The 18,413-nt window shown below is 33.7% G+C and overlaps 1 protein-coding gene across 3 annotated transcripts; it reads left to right on the forward strand.

The window, feature by feature from the left end:
* The first annotated feature begins 61 nt into the window (after positions 1–61).
* On the forward strand, positions 62–16,745 carry LOC138318856 (solute carrier family 25 member 45-like). Of its 3 annotated transcripts, none has more exons than XM_069261618.1 (8): positions 62–151; positions 1,012–1,088; positions 5,670–5,719; positions 6,560–6,653; positions 10,513–10,556; positions 11,057–11,137; positions 14,396–14,648; positions 15,116–16,745. In XM_069261618.1, the coding sequence occupies exons 4-8, from the start codon at positions 6,599–6,601 to the stop codon at positions 15,577–15,579; spliced, it is 897 nt and encodes a 298-aa protein (XP_069117719.1). In that variant the 5' UTR covers positions 62–151; positions 1,012–1,088; positions 5,670–5,719; positions 6,560–6,598; the 3' UTR covers positions 15,580–16,745. The 3 variants fall into 3 exon arrangements, with proteins under 3 accessions (XP_069117719.1, XP_069117718.1, XP_069117720.1); XM_069261617.1 differs by having other exon boundaries at positions 64–93; XM_069261619.1 differs by lacking the exon at positions 62–151 and adding an exon at positions 596–754.
* The last annotated feature ends 1,668 nt before the right edge of the window (positions 16,746–18,413 follow it).

An 18,413-nucleotide genomic window follows, 5' to 3' on the forward strand; every position in this document is an offset into this window, starting at 1 on the left:
GTTGATTATCACGTGGGCGATAGAAATTACCCATACTTCCGTCGGTGCGCATGCGCATAAAGCCATGCAATGGCGGAAACACATGATTCAACAGTAGGAACACACGCAAATAACATTTCCATTTTCACATGCAATTCTTAACTCTTTTCATGTAATCATCGAAAATTTTATTCCTTATCGTTCATATATTGATATAAGTTCATGATTACACACACGGCTCTTTAAACTGAAGAGGGGTTACCGTTACTCCACTGATGACATTTGGAAAATTGTCTGCGAAAACAACATCCGGGGAATTCATGTTAAATAGCTGACAGGGGGCGCTTCCGATCCACGTTATGTCAATCTGTATCCAATATTTTTTTTACACACTAAACCTTTCTAAAAGCTATTAGATGAGTAAAATATTTAAGTGAAGATTAAATGGAGAATGTCTATTTAGAGAAGTCTAAACATTTCTATCTAAAATGTTATCTTTGTCCTTGATCAAATTAGGCCTAGCTGCTTTTGTGAAAGTGAAAGTAGGCTCTGTTTAGACTTGCACATGTCCGAATGTATAATAAATGCAAAGAGTAGATGTATCTACAAACCGAATGTATAATAAATGCAAAGAGTAGATGTATCTACATAACGGATTATTTTACTTTTTTTCTGATTTAAGTAAGGACATCAATAACATTGCCTGGCATTTAAAAGGGTTATAATACAGTTTTGTGCTGATGCAGTTGATTTTTCACCCTTCAATTTTTGCAATGTAAGCTTACATATACAGCTGACACCTAGAGCTGTAGAACTCTGAACTGCCAGGACTAAATACTACATTTGCAATATGAATTGTCTATCACCTGGTCAGACTTTGTATCACAACGAATTTGTCTCCTTTTTCTACACATTAAAGTTAACACAGAGATCTAATATTAAATATATGCGGAACAAACTGATTAATGCGCGGACAGATCTATGAATATTAGTTTTGTATTAGACCTGTAACTTACACATTAAATTTTGCAGATCTCTTAAAAATAGAAACAGCTGCAAAGATGTTTGGGAGTGTACACTTGCAATGTAAAGTTCAAAATCATTCCAAGGTATGTATGTTTATTGTTGAAATATTTGTTGATATATATATAATATGAAAAAGATAACATTGTCTGGTTTTGATTTAGAAAAATGAGTTGACCTAAAGAGTTAAAGGAAAGCGCTTATGCTTAAATACAAGAAACTTTGATATTCATCATTTCATTTTATTATATATATAATTATATATGTTCTTTGCAATGCGGGGAGACTATATATTTGCATACAAATAGTATTATATAAATTATGACAACTACGTCGTCTCAATTTTTTTCAAACTGTATTTCTAACAATGACATCATAATGTGTTGTACTTAAGTTAGTTTATTATCCCCCGCCCAACGAAGTTGGCAGGGGATATACAAATGGGTTCCGTCTGTCCGTCCGTCCGTCCGTACGAATGGTTTCCGGAGCATAACTCTAAAACCAGTTGAGATATTTCCACGTATTTCTTCATACACACATTGGTCTTATGGTCTAGTAGTGCCTTTTGCTATTTTTAGGTTTTCATTTTTTGCTTTTTTCCCGTAACCATGGAAACATTGCTGAAAATATCATATTTTTGTACCAGGTTCGTTTCCGGAGCATAACTCTAAAACCAGAAGAGATATTTCCACGAAACTTCATAGACACATTGGTCCTATGGTCTAGTAGTGCCTTTTGCTATTTCAAGGTTTTCACTTTTTGTACTTTTTTCTGTAACCATGGAAACATTGCTGAAAATGGCAGATTTTTGTGTAAGAATCGTTTCCGGAGCACAACTCTAAAACCAGCAGAGATATTTCCATGAAACTTTATAGACACATTGTTCTTATGGTCTAGTAGTGCCTTTTGCTATTTTTAGGTTTTCATTTTTTGCACTTTTTCCGTAACCATGGAAACATTGCTGAAAATATCATATTTTTGTACCAGGTTCGTTTCCGCAGCATTACTGGAAAACCGGTTGAGATATATGCACGGAACTCCATAGGCACATTAGTCTTATGGTCTAGTAGTGCCTTTTGCTATTTTAAGGTTTTCACTTTTTGTACTTTTTTCTGTAACCATGGAAACATTGCTGAAAATGGCAGATTTTTGTGTAAGAATCGTTTCCGGAGCACAACTCTAAAACCAGTAGAGATATTTCCATGAAACTTCATAGACACATTGTTCTTATGGTCTAGTAGTGCCTTTTGCTATTTTTAGGTTTTCACTTTTTGTGCTTTTTTCTGTAACCATAGAAATATTGCTGAAAATATCATATTTTTGTAGCAGGTTCATTTCCGGAGCATAACTCTAAAACCAGCAGAGATATTTCCACGAAACTTCATAGACACATTCTTTTTATGGTCTAGTAGTACCTTTTGCTATTTTTAGGTTTTCATTTTTTGCACTTTTTCCGTTACCATGGAAACATTGCTGAAAATATCATGGTAAATGGTAAATGTTACTTTGCAAAACTCCACCCATCTTTGTGTATATAGTCTAATATAAATGTCAAGGCTGTATACCTGATTCAACAATTGCAGCCCCGCTCTACTTGAATTATACTCCATCGTTCTTTAGCTCAACTTCCTTTTTCCTGTTTTTTTTCATACACATAAGTCTCCACAATCAAACTTAATTCAGCTTTGATATCTCCATTGGCGGGGGATCTGAATGACTATGTCCTTGTTTTGTTTAGAACTATACTGTTATGCTTTGTGTTTTGTAGTTTACCATGGGCTTTATATAAAGTTTTCATATTTGAACTGCATCTCAAGTTTCATCTGCGGTGGGATTAAGCTGAAACTTGTCTGGAATGATTTGGAAATGGTCTTGACCAATTGTTGTTATTTTTTGGGTCAGTCAGTCACAAATCTGAAGCAGGTTACCTGACAGCAGCCATCTTGAAAAATACAGTTGCATTTGAGTTGAAACTTGTTAGAGATGTGTAGGATGTAAGGTCCAAGAAATTAGCAGTACAATGCTTCATCATAATACATATTGCAATTCTTTCCTCACCAGACAATATTTGATACATCAATGTTGATATGATACAATACAAGACTATATTTCATTTGAGTTGCTTGAAATATATGGTAAATAAATTTTGAAAAACAAAATTCCGCTTCTTGAACTTAAAATCATGTTCAAGATGTGAACCTGCATTTTGATGCGTCAATAGTGATCGACTGTTGAAATATGCACTCTCTCTCAACCTGACACAAAGAAGATAAATACACACCGATTGGATTTTGGCTTCTTTGTTTTTCCCCTCCAAAGGAATGTCGTTCATTCTGTTAGTCACAGTGCCATCTGTACCACCCTTGTTCAATGGAGACATTTATGATGTGCAAATTATTTGTCATTTTGCTCTTCTATTGTACAGTGTGCTGTGACTGAATTTTATTGCACAGTGTGCTGTGTCTAAAGCTGTGTCTAAATAATGTTGCACAGTGTGCTCTGTCTGAATTATATTGCACAGTGCGCTCTGTCTGAATTATATTGCATAGTGTGCTGTGTCTGTGGATTTTATTGCATAGTGTGCTGTGTCATAATTCTATTGCACAGTGTGCTGTGTCTTAATTATTTTTGCACAGTGTGCTGTGTCTTAATTCTATTGCACAGTGTGTCTGAATCATTGTGTCTGAATTCTATTGCACAGTGTGGTGTGTCTGAATTCTATTGCACAATGTAGTGTATTGAACAGTTTACTGTGTCTGAATTCTGTTGCACAGTTTGTCATGTCTGAATTCAATTGCATAGTGTGCTTTGTCTGAATTTTAATGCACAGTGTGCTATGTCTGAATTCCATTGCACCATGTGCTGTGTCTGAATTCTTTTGCAATTGAATTCCATTGCACCATGTGCTGTGTCTGAATTCTTTTGCAATTGACTTCTGAATTCTCATGCTTTTGCTCCACCTTATAGTCCTCAATCAGTGATACAATTTGGAGCTGTAGGGGGATGAGATGTAAAGTAAGCACTGGCAACTGCAGTTGACTCTTTCCGACACCTCTATTGTAAGAAGCTATGTCAAACAAAGTAGAAGTCCATATATTGGATAACTCAACTTTAAACTTCACTGATATTTCAGTTTGGTCAATAGCACTGTGTCCTACTTGGACCTATAGTCTTCTGATATTGTTTGAGAGATATTCAGACTTATACATATACATAATTACCTGATAGACTGAAGGAGGCAAATACCGGTAGGTGGTTGCCAAATGCTACCCTTGTGGAGAATTTTTGCTGAGGAACTGTTCAAAGTTTCATCTATTATGGATCAGTATTATTAATATCATAATCTCTTCTGATAGATTAGTACCAGGAATTTTATAGATACAGCTGTACACTTGGGTTTGAATTTCTTGTCCATTTCACTGTCTCTTAATGATCAAGTGCTTGTTACTTCTCTGATCCTCTATTAATCTGCAGGTTCTTCATTTTCACCGAACTAGAGCATTACAGAAATTGTGCATTCAGTAACTTTCCCTTTGGCCCCTTCCCCTTTCTCCAATGCTTGCCACAATGAAGTGATGTCTGTCATATTCATTTTGGAATATTAAATTAAAGCTTGATGTCACTTGACATTCCATTAATGTGGACTGGAATGTGTCTTGGACCAGTTAGTGATGTGTATTGTTCCTTATACATACATTGATGGGGTCCAGCCAAAAACACTTTATTTAGAAGCTAAAGGGTTTCCATACTTAAATTGTGGACTCTTTAATGGTCTAGATGATGACATATCACTTTGTGTTTCAATACACCCTTGGAATTACCGGTATGAAATTCTTTCTGCCCTGATGCAAAGATGTACACATTATTTTCTTGAAGATTTTTATTCGTCTGACAATTGCCAGTATAGCATAGAAGACCATTTAGCTGTGAATAAGAAATTTGTGCAATTGGTTGATGTGATTTGATTTGTCTTCATTTGAAATTGAAAAATTTCTTATGCTCTCTGGATGCTATCTTGCATAATGCCTTTCCTCCAATGGCCTTTATATTCCTCCATAATCTCTTCAAAAGCTTCAGAGTTACTCTTAACTTTCATAAACAAGATGACCAACTTTTATGACCGGCCATATCTGTTGCAAATTTGTGCTGTATAAGCTGATTTGTTACTTATTGTGTGTTAAGAGTTCTATATAATGTTACAATAAATAGGTTTCCTGGTAACATCTGCACAGCTAAAAACAAATTAGTGGTGTTAGTATACAACCAGTGATTCGGCAGATGTTCATATGATATGATTCACAACACAACACACTCCTTTACTTGGTAGGTTCTTCATCCAACTGATGGCATCGATGGCTTAACAAACTCAGCACATATCAAAGTAATTTTCTTAAATTCTTTTATTTCAGGAGTAAGATCAAAACAGGATCCATGTTGTTTAGATTCAAACTCGCATCCCAGAGGTGGAGGGCGAGTGGTAATATGATGGGACATCTTTACCACTTAGCCACCATGGTTCTTTGGTTTCAATATAAACCCAGCTACATTGGAAATACATTTTCACCCATAAAAAGTAAAATGTTCTCGGTTTATATTTGACATTTATGACACAGGTTTTTTTTTGAAGCATATTAAAGTAAATATTTTGTGTTTTATTTTGCTTCCAGGACAGCTAGGTAGATCTCTTTGGGCCTGGAATGTACAAAGAAGATCGAAGGTATTTGAAGTTACACTGAACTATATGTTAAAGGATATTTTACAAGGAAATATTAATTTCATAAACAAAATAGATTCAAAACTTTCTGATATTTTTAATCAATTGTCTAATGATTGGAATGCATGTCATATATTTATTACAAGGATTTTAAAAATTTTGTATATTATCTTGATCTCATTCTTAACTGCTTTATTTAACCAAAGTAAAATGCACATGAAGAAGTGTTTATCAAAGTAAAATAATTAGATAGAAACATCAATCAGTGTGTACTCATATTCAGTTCTTTAAACATATCAAATGTTATGCGTACACATAGAGTCATCAAACCACTGTTATTTTTCTTTATGTTATTTTATAGTTGCTTTCATTTGTTGTTTGTTATCTCATATATAGTTAAATACTTTCATTTGCATTTTGTTATTTCATAGTTTGCTTCATTTGCTTTTAGTTATTTTACATATAGTTAACTTTCATTTGCTTTTTGATATTTCATAGTTGCTTTCATAATTTGCTTTGTACATATAAATTACTGCTATTTTGAACATACTCTACTATCATATACACTTTATAATCAACTAAGGTTAATCAGCATAGCAATTAAAATTATAATACATGTTCCTTCACCAGCAAAAACTTGGTTCCTAATTGACATATTATTTGACCTATGAGAAGTTTTTATGCCCTCGATCACCATAATAAGGGAAGGACAGCACATCAGAGATTCTGTGTTCATGTCCTTTCATTCTCATAGCTCATCCAACTTTCAGTATCACCATTCATTCTACTTAACTTTAAATTAAAAACTTGTAAAGATGTGACATGAATCTATATTTCCTAAAGGGATTACAGACCGTTTATCACATTGACCAAACATTCAGGATGGAAAAGGAATCTTCCTATGTCCGGAATGACTACATAGCTGGAGCTATAGCAGGTAGTAAATACTGGGCAAAGTCACAGATCTTAATATTACAGTAGTTTTACAGATCTGAGTGACAAATCTTTATGTAGTTTTACAGATCTGTGATCTGAGTGACAGATCTATGTAGTTTTACAGATCTTTATGTGACAGTAGTTTTACAGATCTTTATGTGACAGTAGTTTTACAGATCTGATCTAAGTGACAGATCTTTAACAGATCTTTATGTAGTTTTACAGTATGTGATTTGACAGATCTTTATGTCACAATAGTTTTACAGATCTTAACAGTATGTGATTTGATAGATCTTTATGTGACAGTAGTTTTACAGATCTTTATGTGACAGTAGTTATACAGATCTTTATGTGACAGTAATTTTACAGATCTGTGATATGAGTGACAGATCTATGTAGTTTTACAGATCTTTATGTGACAGTGGTTTTACAGATCTTTATGTGACAGTGGTTTTACAGATCTTTATGTGACAGACAGTAGTTTTACAGATCTTTATGTGACAGTGGTTTTACAGATCTTTATGTGACAGTGGTTTTACAGATCTTTATGTGACAGTAGTTTTACAGATCTGTGATCTGAGTGACAGATCTATGTAGTTTTACAGATCTTTATGTGACAGTAGTTTTACAGATCTGTGATCTGAGTGACAGATCTATGTATTTTTACAGATCTTTATGTGACAGTAGTTTTACAGATCTTTATGTCACAGTAGTTTTACAGATCTGATCTAAGTGACAGATCTTTATGTAGTTTTACAGTATGTGACAGTAGTTTTACAGATCTTTATGTCACAGTAGTTTTACAGATCTGTAATCTGAGTGGCAGATCTTTATGTTTATGCAAATTTTTGTTGTGCCGTTTGAGAGATCAGAGTGACATATCATCGAGTACATCTATGTAGTTTTATAGATCTGTGTGACAACATTTTGTTGCTTAGTTACTAGTTTGACAGATCTGAGTGACAGATCTTTAGTTTATTGTGTCGCCTGCAACACAAGTGCGACACATAGGTATCACTATGTCAGCGTCAGTGTCTGCTTCTGCATCAGTGTATGGAAAACGGTTCCGTGCGATAACTTAAGTATTTATTTTCCAATTTCAACCAAACATGGTATATTGCTTCATATCAATGAGATTTCAGATGAGTTTGATACTGGCTAAAATCCATCAATATTTGCAAGAATTAGGTGACTTTTAAAATTGTCAGAACAGATAAATCCATGGTTTCTCCTCGATAACTTTAGAATTTATTGTTCAATTTCAACCAAATTTGGTGTGTTGCTTTATATCCTAGTGAAAATCTGTTAATATTTACAAGAGTTTTGGGTCTTTAAAATCATCAAAATAGACAATTTTTTGGTTTCTGTGCGATCACTTTATTATTTATTATCTGATTTTAACCAAATGTTGTATATTTTTAGCTCGCCTATTCGAAGAATAGGGGGAGCTAATGTTGTCACCCCAGCGTCGGCGTCAGCGTTGGCGTCCAATTGGCGTCCAATTTCGTCAATTGTTTAAGCTTAAGTCATCGTAAATGTTTATGATTTTATTTTCCTAATGTGTATGGATGCTGAACGTGATAATACAACCAATTTGGGGCCCTTTAGGGGTTTTTTGAGTCTGTTAATTTGTCACATTTCCACGTTAAAGTTTTTGAGCAAGTTTTTATTTTGTCTATTGTTTAAGCTTAATTCATGATAAATGTTTATGACTTTATTTTCCTAATGTGTATGGATGCTGAACGTGATAATACAACCAATTTGGGGCCCTTTAGGTTTTTTTTGAGTCTGTTAATTTGTCATATTTCCATGTTAAAGTTTTTGAGCAAGTTTCTATTTTGTCTATTGTTTAAGCTTAATTCATGATAAATGTTTATGATTTTATTTTCCTAATGTGTATGGATGCTGAACGTGATAATACAACCAATTTGGGGCCCTTTAGGTTTTTTTTGAGTCTGTTAATTTGTCATATTTCCATGTTAAAGTTTTTGAGCAAGTTTCTATTTTGTCAATTGTTTAAGCATAAGTCATCATAAATGTTTATGATTTTATTTTCCTAATGTGTATGGATGCTGAACGTGATAATACAACCAATTTGGGGCCCTTTAGGTTTTTTTTGAGTCTGTTAATTTGTCATATTTCCATGTTTAAATAGTAAATACTTGAACATCAACTTCTTCTGAATAGGCGAGCTTTGCTGTTCTCCAACAGCTCTTGTTTTATATCAATGAGATCTCAGATGGATTTGATACTGGCCAAAATCTGTCAATATTTGCAAGAGTTACAGGACTTTTGAATCATCTAAAAAGTTATTTCTTGGTTTCCGCTCGATAACTTTTGTATTTATTTTCTGATTTCAACCAAATTATGTATATTGCTTTATATCAATGAGATCTCAGATGGGTTTGATACTGGTCAAAATCAGTCAATATTTGCAAGAGTTACGGGACTTTAAAATTATCAAAACAGTTATTTCTTGGTTTCCGCTCAATAACTTTTGTATTTATTTTCCGAATTCAACCAAATTATGTATATTGCCTTATATCAATGAGATCTCAGATGGGTTTGATACTGGTCAAAATCTGTCAATATTTGCAAGAGTTACGGGACTTGATAACTTCACTTAGTTACTAACGATATTTTCAACTGTAAATAACTATTTTTTATGATGTCTTAAACTGTTATGCAGGTGACACATCCTCATCTGTGAATTTCTTGTGTTAAAGTAGTTTTACAGATCTGTGATTGAAGTGGCAGATTTTTGTCACAGATGAATTTCTATAGTATTACCTGGTACTAATAACAATAAATTGTGACTTCTACCCTGTTTTTCCTGTAAACATAACGGTATAGTGAGAAATAGTATATTTGAACAGGTTTATAGAATATCAAGCACTTTTTAGCATACTGGATCATTGTTTTACATATATAGTTTAAAATGATGGAAGACACAAACATTTGCATACTTGAACAAGTGTATATACCATGTGTAATCTCTAACATATCTACTACTGCATTAGGACTGGATATTGGAAGGGTTAAAATGATACGATAGTTATTGACAATACACTGAAAATTGTCACAATAAAAGACAATATTGATGAACCCTGACAAAAAGCTAAAAAATAGTTGATTTGTTTATTGTGTGTGTTAAAAAAGCTCAATTTTTATTCTTAGTTATGAATTGCAGAAATGGCATTTCTAATAGATGCTTAACACTTAATGATCGAAATGTTCTTATTTGAATGATGTTTTAGAATACATTTGGACAGGAATTTCCCATTTGTAAATGAAACCGAGATGTTTAGTAGTTAAAACAATACAGTGATATATAGAATGTTTATGTATCGATAATCGATACACTGCTGAAAACCGAAACGTACCGGTATCTTGATATATTGACCCAGCCCTATGCTGTATATCTGTTTGGGTAGCAGTAGCAGCTAAAGGTCAACCACTCTAATACAAATATAATAATAATATATTATGATATATATAATATTATTAGTTATAATGGAACTTATACTATGTCTAATACCACTAAACTCTCAACACATACTTCCATATATTAACTCAGAAACCAGATATAACCTAATGTATCAGTCATTTGAAAACAATATTCTGCATTATATCTCTATTATTGGTATTTGTATGTTTGATTTTATCAATGATAATCTGTAATATATCTATGGAGATAATTTTTGTTGTTGATAGTTGTGCATTAATTGTTTTGAAGAAAGCAAAATATCTGCCAGACAGTTGTCTCAAATTTTAGCTGATATTAATTCTATTGCTGAAGATGATCATGATGACTTGAAGTTTGTCAAATGATATTGACCTTGACCTTTACTGTCCTATAGGGTCTGTGGGAGTTATTGCTGGCCACCCTTTTGATACTGTAAAGGTAAGTAGATCCATAACTAAAATGAAAAATTTAATCACATAATTGCCATGTCATAAATATCGTAAGACACACACGTAATAATGCTTGTTCTAAAGACATCATATTGATGCAAAAATAGAATTGAAAATTTTGTCTTTATTTCCATAAATACTAATTATGTGATAAATATAATCTTTTACTAACCTAAAGGCTGTCAAATGATTGAAAGTGTTTAATAAATTTGATAAATTACATAGCCACTTATGTAAGATCCTCTATATATTAAATATTACTGAAGAATTAAACAAATTGCAATTGTTTGTTTGCTCTAAATGCCAACAGTAAAATCATCCGTTACTTTGAATTTACCAAAAACAGCAGTCAGTACCTGGCAACTACCCCTGGCACTTGGGATTCAAACTTGTGACCCAAAGGTGGAGGGCTTGAACAGAAATTATTCATATGAAATTGAATAGAAAGGGAAACGTTACTGATTTTTACATTACATTTGATAACTACAGGTTCAATTACAAGTCCAGTCAGCTGAGAACAAGTACAAGTCATTACTAGATTGTGTGTCTACAGTGAAGAAGCAAAAGCTGGTAAGTAGGGAAATGAAAATGAATTGGCTGATAACAAAGCATTACCGGTACTTAATTTGATGACAATTCATTGCTTAGTATATTTTAGTTTTCAGATGTGATTAGCCAGAAATGCTGTCTGGTTAAAATGAAGACCTTCCTTATTCTGTTATGTGAATAACCAATCAAACTTATGTGGATGACTTTTCATTCCATATAGCCTATTGTTACCTGCATGTTGGGATGAAATTACTTCATCCTGGTGATAGTTACATAATGACCTTGAGAGCTCCGGTGTCAAGGCCATTGGAATATAAACGTGTATGTGATGTTGTCAGATCCTCTAAGTAGCATTGAAAATAAGGATCTTTGTTTTATTGCAGTTTGAAAGAAAAACACTGTAACCATTTTCCAACGGAATATACAGTAAAACACCGTTTAGTGAACCTCTGGGGACCAACAAAATCAACTTGTTATACACACATATTCTAGAAAAAGTGGAAATAAAATTGCTATGTTATAATCATGAATTCGCTGTAAGAATGTCCGTTTTAAACATGTTTTACTTTTCAAATGAAAATGTTACATGGACAGCTACCTTCAAAGTTTTACTGATAATTCACCCATGTTTCATATTGGCATGCATCATCTGTATATAATGAAAGGTTAATTAATACCTCAATAATCTTGTATATACTGTATATTTTTATCTTGACCATGTGTAAGTTGAGCTGCTGAGATCAACATGTAATCAAGTCTATTATTATTATTATCAGCTCACCTGGTCCGAAGGACCGAGATGAGCTTATGGGATACCCCGACGTCTGTCAACAATCAACTTCTTCACCATAACCGCTGGTCGGATTTCAACAAAATTTGACTGGTAGCATCCTTATGGGCTACTTACTGAAAATTGTACAAATGATGGGGCTGACCCCCAGGGGCCTGAGGGGCGGGGCCAAAAGGGTCAATTTGGCTATTTCCATATAAATGACTTCTTCTCTGCAACCAAACATGGGATAGCACCCATAATGCAAAGGTAGCATCCTTATTGGGTGGGGATTCAAAATTGTGCAAATGATGGGGCTAACCCCCCCGGGGGAATGAGGGGCAGGGTCAAAAGGGGTCAATTTGGCTATTTCCATATAAATGACTTCTTCTTTACTACTAATCATGGGATAGCACCAATAATGCAAAGGTAGCATCCTTATAGAGTGGGGATTCAAAATTTTGCAAATGATAGGGCTGACCCCCCGGGGACCTGAGGGGCGGGTTCAAAAGGGGTCAATTTGGCTATTTCCATATAAATGACTTCTTCTCTGCTACTAAACATGGGATTAGGCTCATAATGCAATGGTAACATCCTTATAAGGTTTGGATTCAAAATTGTGCAAATGATAGGGCTGACCCCCTGGGGACCTGAAGGGTGGGGATTTTAGTTAGTTATTTCCATATAAACGACTTTTTCTCTGCAACAAAGCATGGACAAGCACTCATAATACAATGGTAGCATCCTTATAGGGTTGGGATTTGAAATTGTACAAATGATAGCTGGCTGACCCCCGGGGCCTTAGACGGCAATAGACAAGGGGCCAAAAAGGTCAATTAGGCTATTTTCATATAAATTACTTCCACTCTGAAGCTATGTATTGGATAACATATTTGTATGGTATCAATAGCATCATTATGTGGTTGTGATTCAAAATTAATCTTTTGGAGTCAATTTTGCTAATTTTTCAAATTATAAGAGTCTTTGTGATAATTACTAAACAAGAGGCCCATGGGCCTTAACGGTCACCTGAGTTAGAATATATAATGAAACAAATAATGAAACAAATTAAAGACATATAAACACAAAATGCTGGGCCTTGAAGTTGGTCAGTATTTTATAAATTTGACCTTTTAGACTATGAAGAGTATTTGCTTCCATCAAACCTGTGAAATTAGAGGTATTTTTTCAAATTTTAATCATTTTGACCCTGTTTGGTCCTGCTCCTCTGGTCCCCTAGGGGGTCATCGAGGACAGATATGAATGTTTAAAATGCTATATCTTAGGCTAATAATTCTAATCAAGTTTGACTAATTTCCTACGAAAGTTGGGCAATTAATGTTCACAAATATTTTCCAATATCAACTAAAGTAAACTTGACCCCTCCCCAGGGGGTAACGTGAGACCCCAAGGTCATACAATTCACAATTTTTATAAAACACCTTAAGACCTTTCCATCTATAATTATTTGATTCTACTATATCTAGAATTTTAGAAGATTTTTGAAGTTTTAGCCTATTTGACCCTTTTCTTGCCCCTCCCTCTGCTCCCAGGGGGTCGGCCAGGACCAATGTGGATATGATATTAAAATGCTATCTCAGGCTAATAATTCTAACCAAGTTTGACTCATTTCCTATGAAAATTGAGCAAAAAATGCTCATTAATGTGTTTTACCTATATAAACTATAGTAAACTTGACCCCCTCCCCAAGGGGATACAGGAGACCCCAGGGTCATATAATTCACAATTTTTGTAAAGGACCTTAAGACCTTTCTATTTATGTATTTAAGTATTTGATTCTACCATTTCCAGAATTTTTGAAGAAGATTTTTGAAGTTTTAGCCTATTTGACCCCTTTTGACCCCGCCCCTAAGGCCCCTGGGGGTCAGTCATAAAAAAATTTGTTAATAGGATTAAATGGCCATCTCATACTGATAATTCTGACAACATTTGACTCATTTCCTATTACAAATGACCAAATAATGCGCAAAAATGTGTTTTCCCAATATAAGCTATAGTAAACTTAACCCCCTCCCCAGGGGGAAACTAGAGACACAAGGGTCATATAATTCTCAATTTTTGTAAAGGACCTTAAGACCTTTCTATCTATGAAAAGTATTTGATTCTACCACATCTGTGAGTAGAGAAGAAGATTTTTGAAATTTTACTCAATTTTACCCCTTTTGGCTCCTCCCACAGCCCCCGGGGGGGTAGGGGACCATATATTTCACAATTTTGATTGGCCTTATGCCTTAGAAGGTTTGTGCAAAATTTCATTGAAATTGCTTCAGCAGTTTTGGAGAAGAAGACGAAAATGTAAATTGTTTACGGACATACAACGCACGACGACGGACAAAAGGCGATTAGAATAGGTCACTTGAGACTTTGTCTCAGGTGACTTAAAAAAAACCAGGTGAGTGATACAGGCCCTCTGGGCCTCTTGTTATTATTGTTACATCGTGTAACCATTATCAAATTTTAAAACAATATTCATTCACTTATTTTTACAGTCTAAAGGGTTTTTCCGTGGCTTATCCTGGCCCATGTTTTCCGCTGGAGTTATCAACTCGGTCTACTTCGGAGTGTATGGATACTCACTGAAATTACTCGGTGGAAATAAAGAAGACAATAGCACACCTCCCTACCTCAAGATATTGGTTTCCGGTTGCCTTGGAGGGGTGGTGCAGTTGATCCCAGCATGCCCTGCAGAGGTCATTAAGGTCGTTTTACAGTCACAGATTCCTCATGGGAACATCCAAGGAGGTACAAATCTATTAGTTTTCACCTAACTCATGTACCTATAGGAAAACCTAGCTTCAAACGGTTGATTTGGGTGTGTATGGAGCAATATTTTGCTTTGAAGAAATTTCTGTACTCCCTCTGACCACGTACAGGTTTGGACCTTATATAGGTCATTTGAAATGCTTCTTGTCCTGAACTATGAAATATTCACCAAATAGTTAAGAATCGTCATGAAAAAAGGCATAATATTAACTTATGTCTGTCGACTAGAGAGTTTGTATCCTAAACATAAGTAAATTGTAAATATGTTTGAAGGTCTAGATAGATAATCACTTTCTAAACGAGCAATACAATATCTGAACCTCATCTTATCTTCATACCAATATTGGATTACACTTAAGTAATATTTTATTGCAATGCTGACCATGGATATCAAATAAAATTAAAATAAATGAGTGGTGTAAGAGGAATTTTCTTCTCTATTGTAGCCACCTTTTACAAGGGTCCCATGGAGGGTGCTGCTCACATTCTTCGAGTCCATGGTTTACGCGGTATGTATCGAGGTCTACCAACTCAGTGTATCAGGGACGTTCCAGCCAATGGTATCTATTTCCTAACCTTTGAGTTCTTAACGTTCAATGGATCAATAAAGCTGCCCTTTATACCTGCTGCTGTGCAAAATTTCTTTGCGGGCGGTATTGCTGGTGTGCTGAGTTGGATGGCTATTATGCCATTTGATGTAGTGAAGAGTCGTCTACAGGCTGACTGTGATAGTAAGCACTATAAAGGTTTCCTAGATTGTGCCTTGGCATGCTACAAGCAAGAAGGTCCATCAGTATTTTTCCGGGGCCTATCTATGGTGGCTATGAGAGCGTTTCCAGTAAATGCTGTCACATTAATGGTTTATTCTGAAAGTATGAAGTTTCTAGGTGAGGAGGTCAGCTATGGTTAGATACGTAATAGGAGTCTGAAATTTTTACCTCAAAACTTGGAATATGTTCATTTTCTCTTTATTTTGTTTAAAGATATTACCATGTTTGTAAAGATAAAGTTTAGCAGAAAGCTTTATGTAAGTAGCTTAATTGTCATGCACATATACTAATATTTTCTGAGGAACTTTGAAATGGAGTTACTTTTATGGGTTCCTCTAGTGAAGGCAGATTCTTATAATGTACCAAAAGAAGGTCACTTACAATATGACCTTTGACCTACCTCTTGAAGATGGAAAGCAACTTTGTTATGATATTCAAAAATATCTTTTTTTCCCAACAAAATTAACATATATCCAGGTATACTGTTGTGCTTAGAAATGATTTGACTGAAAGGTTATTAATGCCAGTGAATATTCATTCATGCTTTCTGGTGATAAATAAAACTTTTGTGATAATGAACTGCCCTCAGATATGAACCTCAAATCTCATCTCTTACAATTATAGTCAATGTTTCCATTTACAATTCTTTTGCTTTGTTTGCGATTGAAGTTGAAATACTTAGTTCTAATTTTGTTACATTCAGCATTAAAACATGTTTATATTTGATAAGATCTTTCCAGCTAACCATTCAAGTTATTCCTTATTTGAATTGATTTATCCGTTCAATTAATGTTTTAATTTACTATTTTATAATTTTAAGGATTGATTATTGAGAAAATTATACATGTAATATGTGTAGTTACGTTATGTATAGATCAGGGGGGTTCCCTTTGTTACATTATTGTTTTACATGTAGCTAGTCCGAATCATGTTGCTTTAAAAAAAAAATTGTTCTGCTCCTGTTAAAGACTTTTACATAATTTTCGCTTTGTTATATTCAGTTTATTTGTTTATCCGTCTTTAATTGAGTTGTTAAACTATGGTATCCATAGTAACCTTGTATATTTAAAAAGGATGATGGTATTTTCCCACACTGAACAGTATTCAATTTAAATTCCTCATGCAGCCAAATAATTCCTTTACCAAATTCTGTATAGTTGCTGATTTTGAAATTTGTTGATTTACTGTTTGGAACTTTTCACGACAGTTTATTTTCTTGAATTATCTTTGTAACTTTTGAAAACATTATTTAGACGACAGGCCACAACAACATGTAAAACCATCATTTTGATACCTTACAGTAGATGTTACAACAACATGTAAAACCATCATTTTGATACCTTACAGTAGATGTTACAGTATAGTCAATGAAATATTTACCAAAGATATGTTACAATAGAATGTACATATACTGTCTTACGGTTATATTGTAAATGTATATATTTGTCAATTTTATTTTATTAATATATTGTATTCTGGTTATATGTTTTTATAGGATCTGTTTATATAAATAAAGAAATAAGTCTATAGAATATTTTTGTATGTATTTCACAAGGGTATAATTAAGTATATAACAATGCATAGATTTTGATCTGAAATACATGTGCATGCTCCATATTGTGATCGATGATTCAGTGAAAATATTTAACATGCAATTATATTTACAAATGTTGGTTCCCCAACATGCGTTCATGAATTTCTTTATTATTAAAATATCAAACCAAATGAAAAATTGTACATAGAATACCTATATAATGATATATACCCTGTGAAGAATTGTGTATGGAGATTTGTCATCATAAATAATTTATCAATAAAAAATGTTGCTGTCCAACTTACTAAGAAAACCTATGCTACGTTTATACCGATATACGCAGGGTGGGGAATTGAATTTGGAGGCTGTTGTCATTTTTGTATTTTTATTACTAAGCATTTATAAAACATTTAATGTTTTATTGTATTACATATTGGATAACATGTGCATAGCATAATGTGTTTTGTATTGTTACACCCCTAATATTCCTTATATATATATAACTACATGTGATTTAAATGTGGTACATAACTGGAAAAAAGCCAAATATCGGTTGTGATAAACCAGTGAAGTGATAAGGTGTAATATTAAATTAAAGGTGAATTTTAAATTGTTTTATATTATTTCCAGATAAGTGACTTTACAAATAGAAAATAACTATGTTTTTTTGTTGTTGTTTTTTCTTCTGGAATCCATATCATATAATTGTGATACATGTATTGGTAAAACTGTTGTTGTCAAAAGATAGATAATAAGTGATGTTCTCAAATTTTGGGATATTTAATTTGATATTTTTGAATCACTATTTTTCTATGTTTATTTGTTTAATAAGTACAATGGGGTTTTTTTTCATATTTTTACCTGGTGATGTCACAATTGTGAAGTACAATCTGAACATTTTTTGTTATCTTTTATTGTTGACTATAACCAGCACATGAATGTGCATATAGGACGAGATACTCACATCATATTCATATGTTTAAATAACAAACTTACTTTGGTGGCAGTGGCATTCTCAAAATGACTTCCAAACTATAGTATAAGCACATATATTTTAGGGTTGGTCATATGTCTCAATTTGTGCAAGAAATTTTGCATAATAAAATGATGTAAATTGCCTTTTCTTAGTAAATGACTTAATTTAGTAACTGTTGTGAATGCTTGGATTCATCATTCCACTAACCAGTCATTAAAAACCAATTTTTGTAATTGTGCCAAAATAAGTTCATTTAAAAGTATTCTTAAAGGCCCATTACCTTGCCGGAGTAAAACATAAAGGTTTCTTAAAAAACATTAATAACATCAGAAAATGCATACCGATGACCTAAAATAAGGTTACGACACCAAACATATGCAAGATTTACTGCGTAATATATGAAAACAGTGGAGAGTCAATTCGCTGTTTTGCCGTCTGGCTCAGTGATAGTCAACTACCGCGCG

Source organism: Argopecten irradians, chromosome 3, assembly GCF_041381155.1.
Source record: "Argopecten irradians isolate NY chromosome 3, Ai_NY, whole genome shotgun sequence".
Lineage (NCBI taxonomy): Eukaryota > Metazoa > Mollusca > Bivalvia > Pectinida > Pectinidae > Argopecten > Argopecten irradians.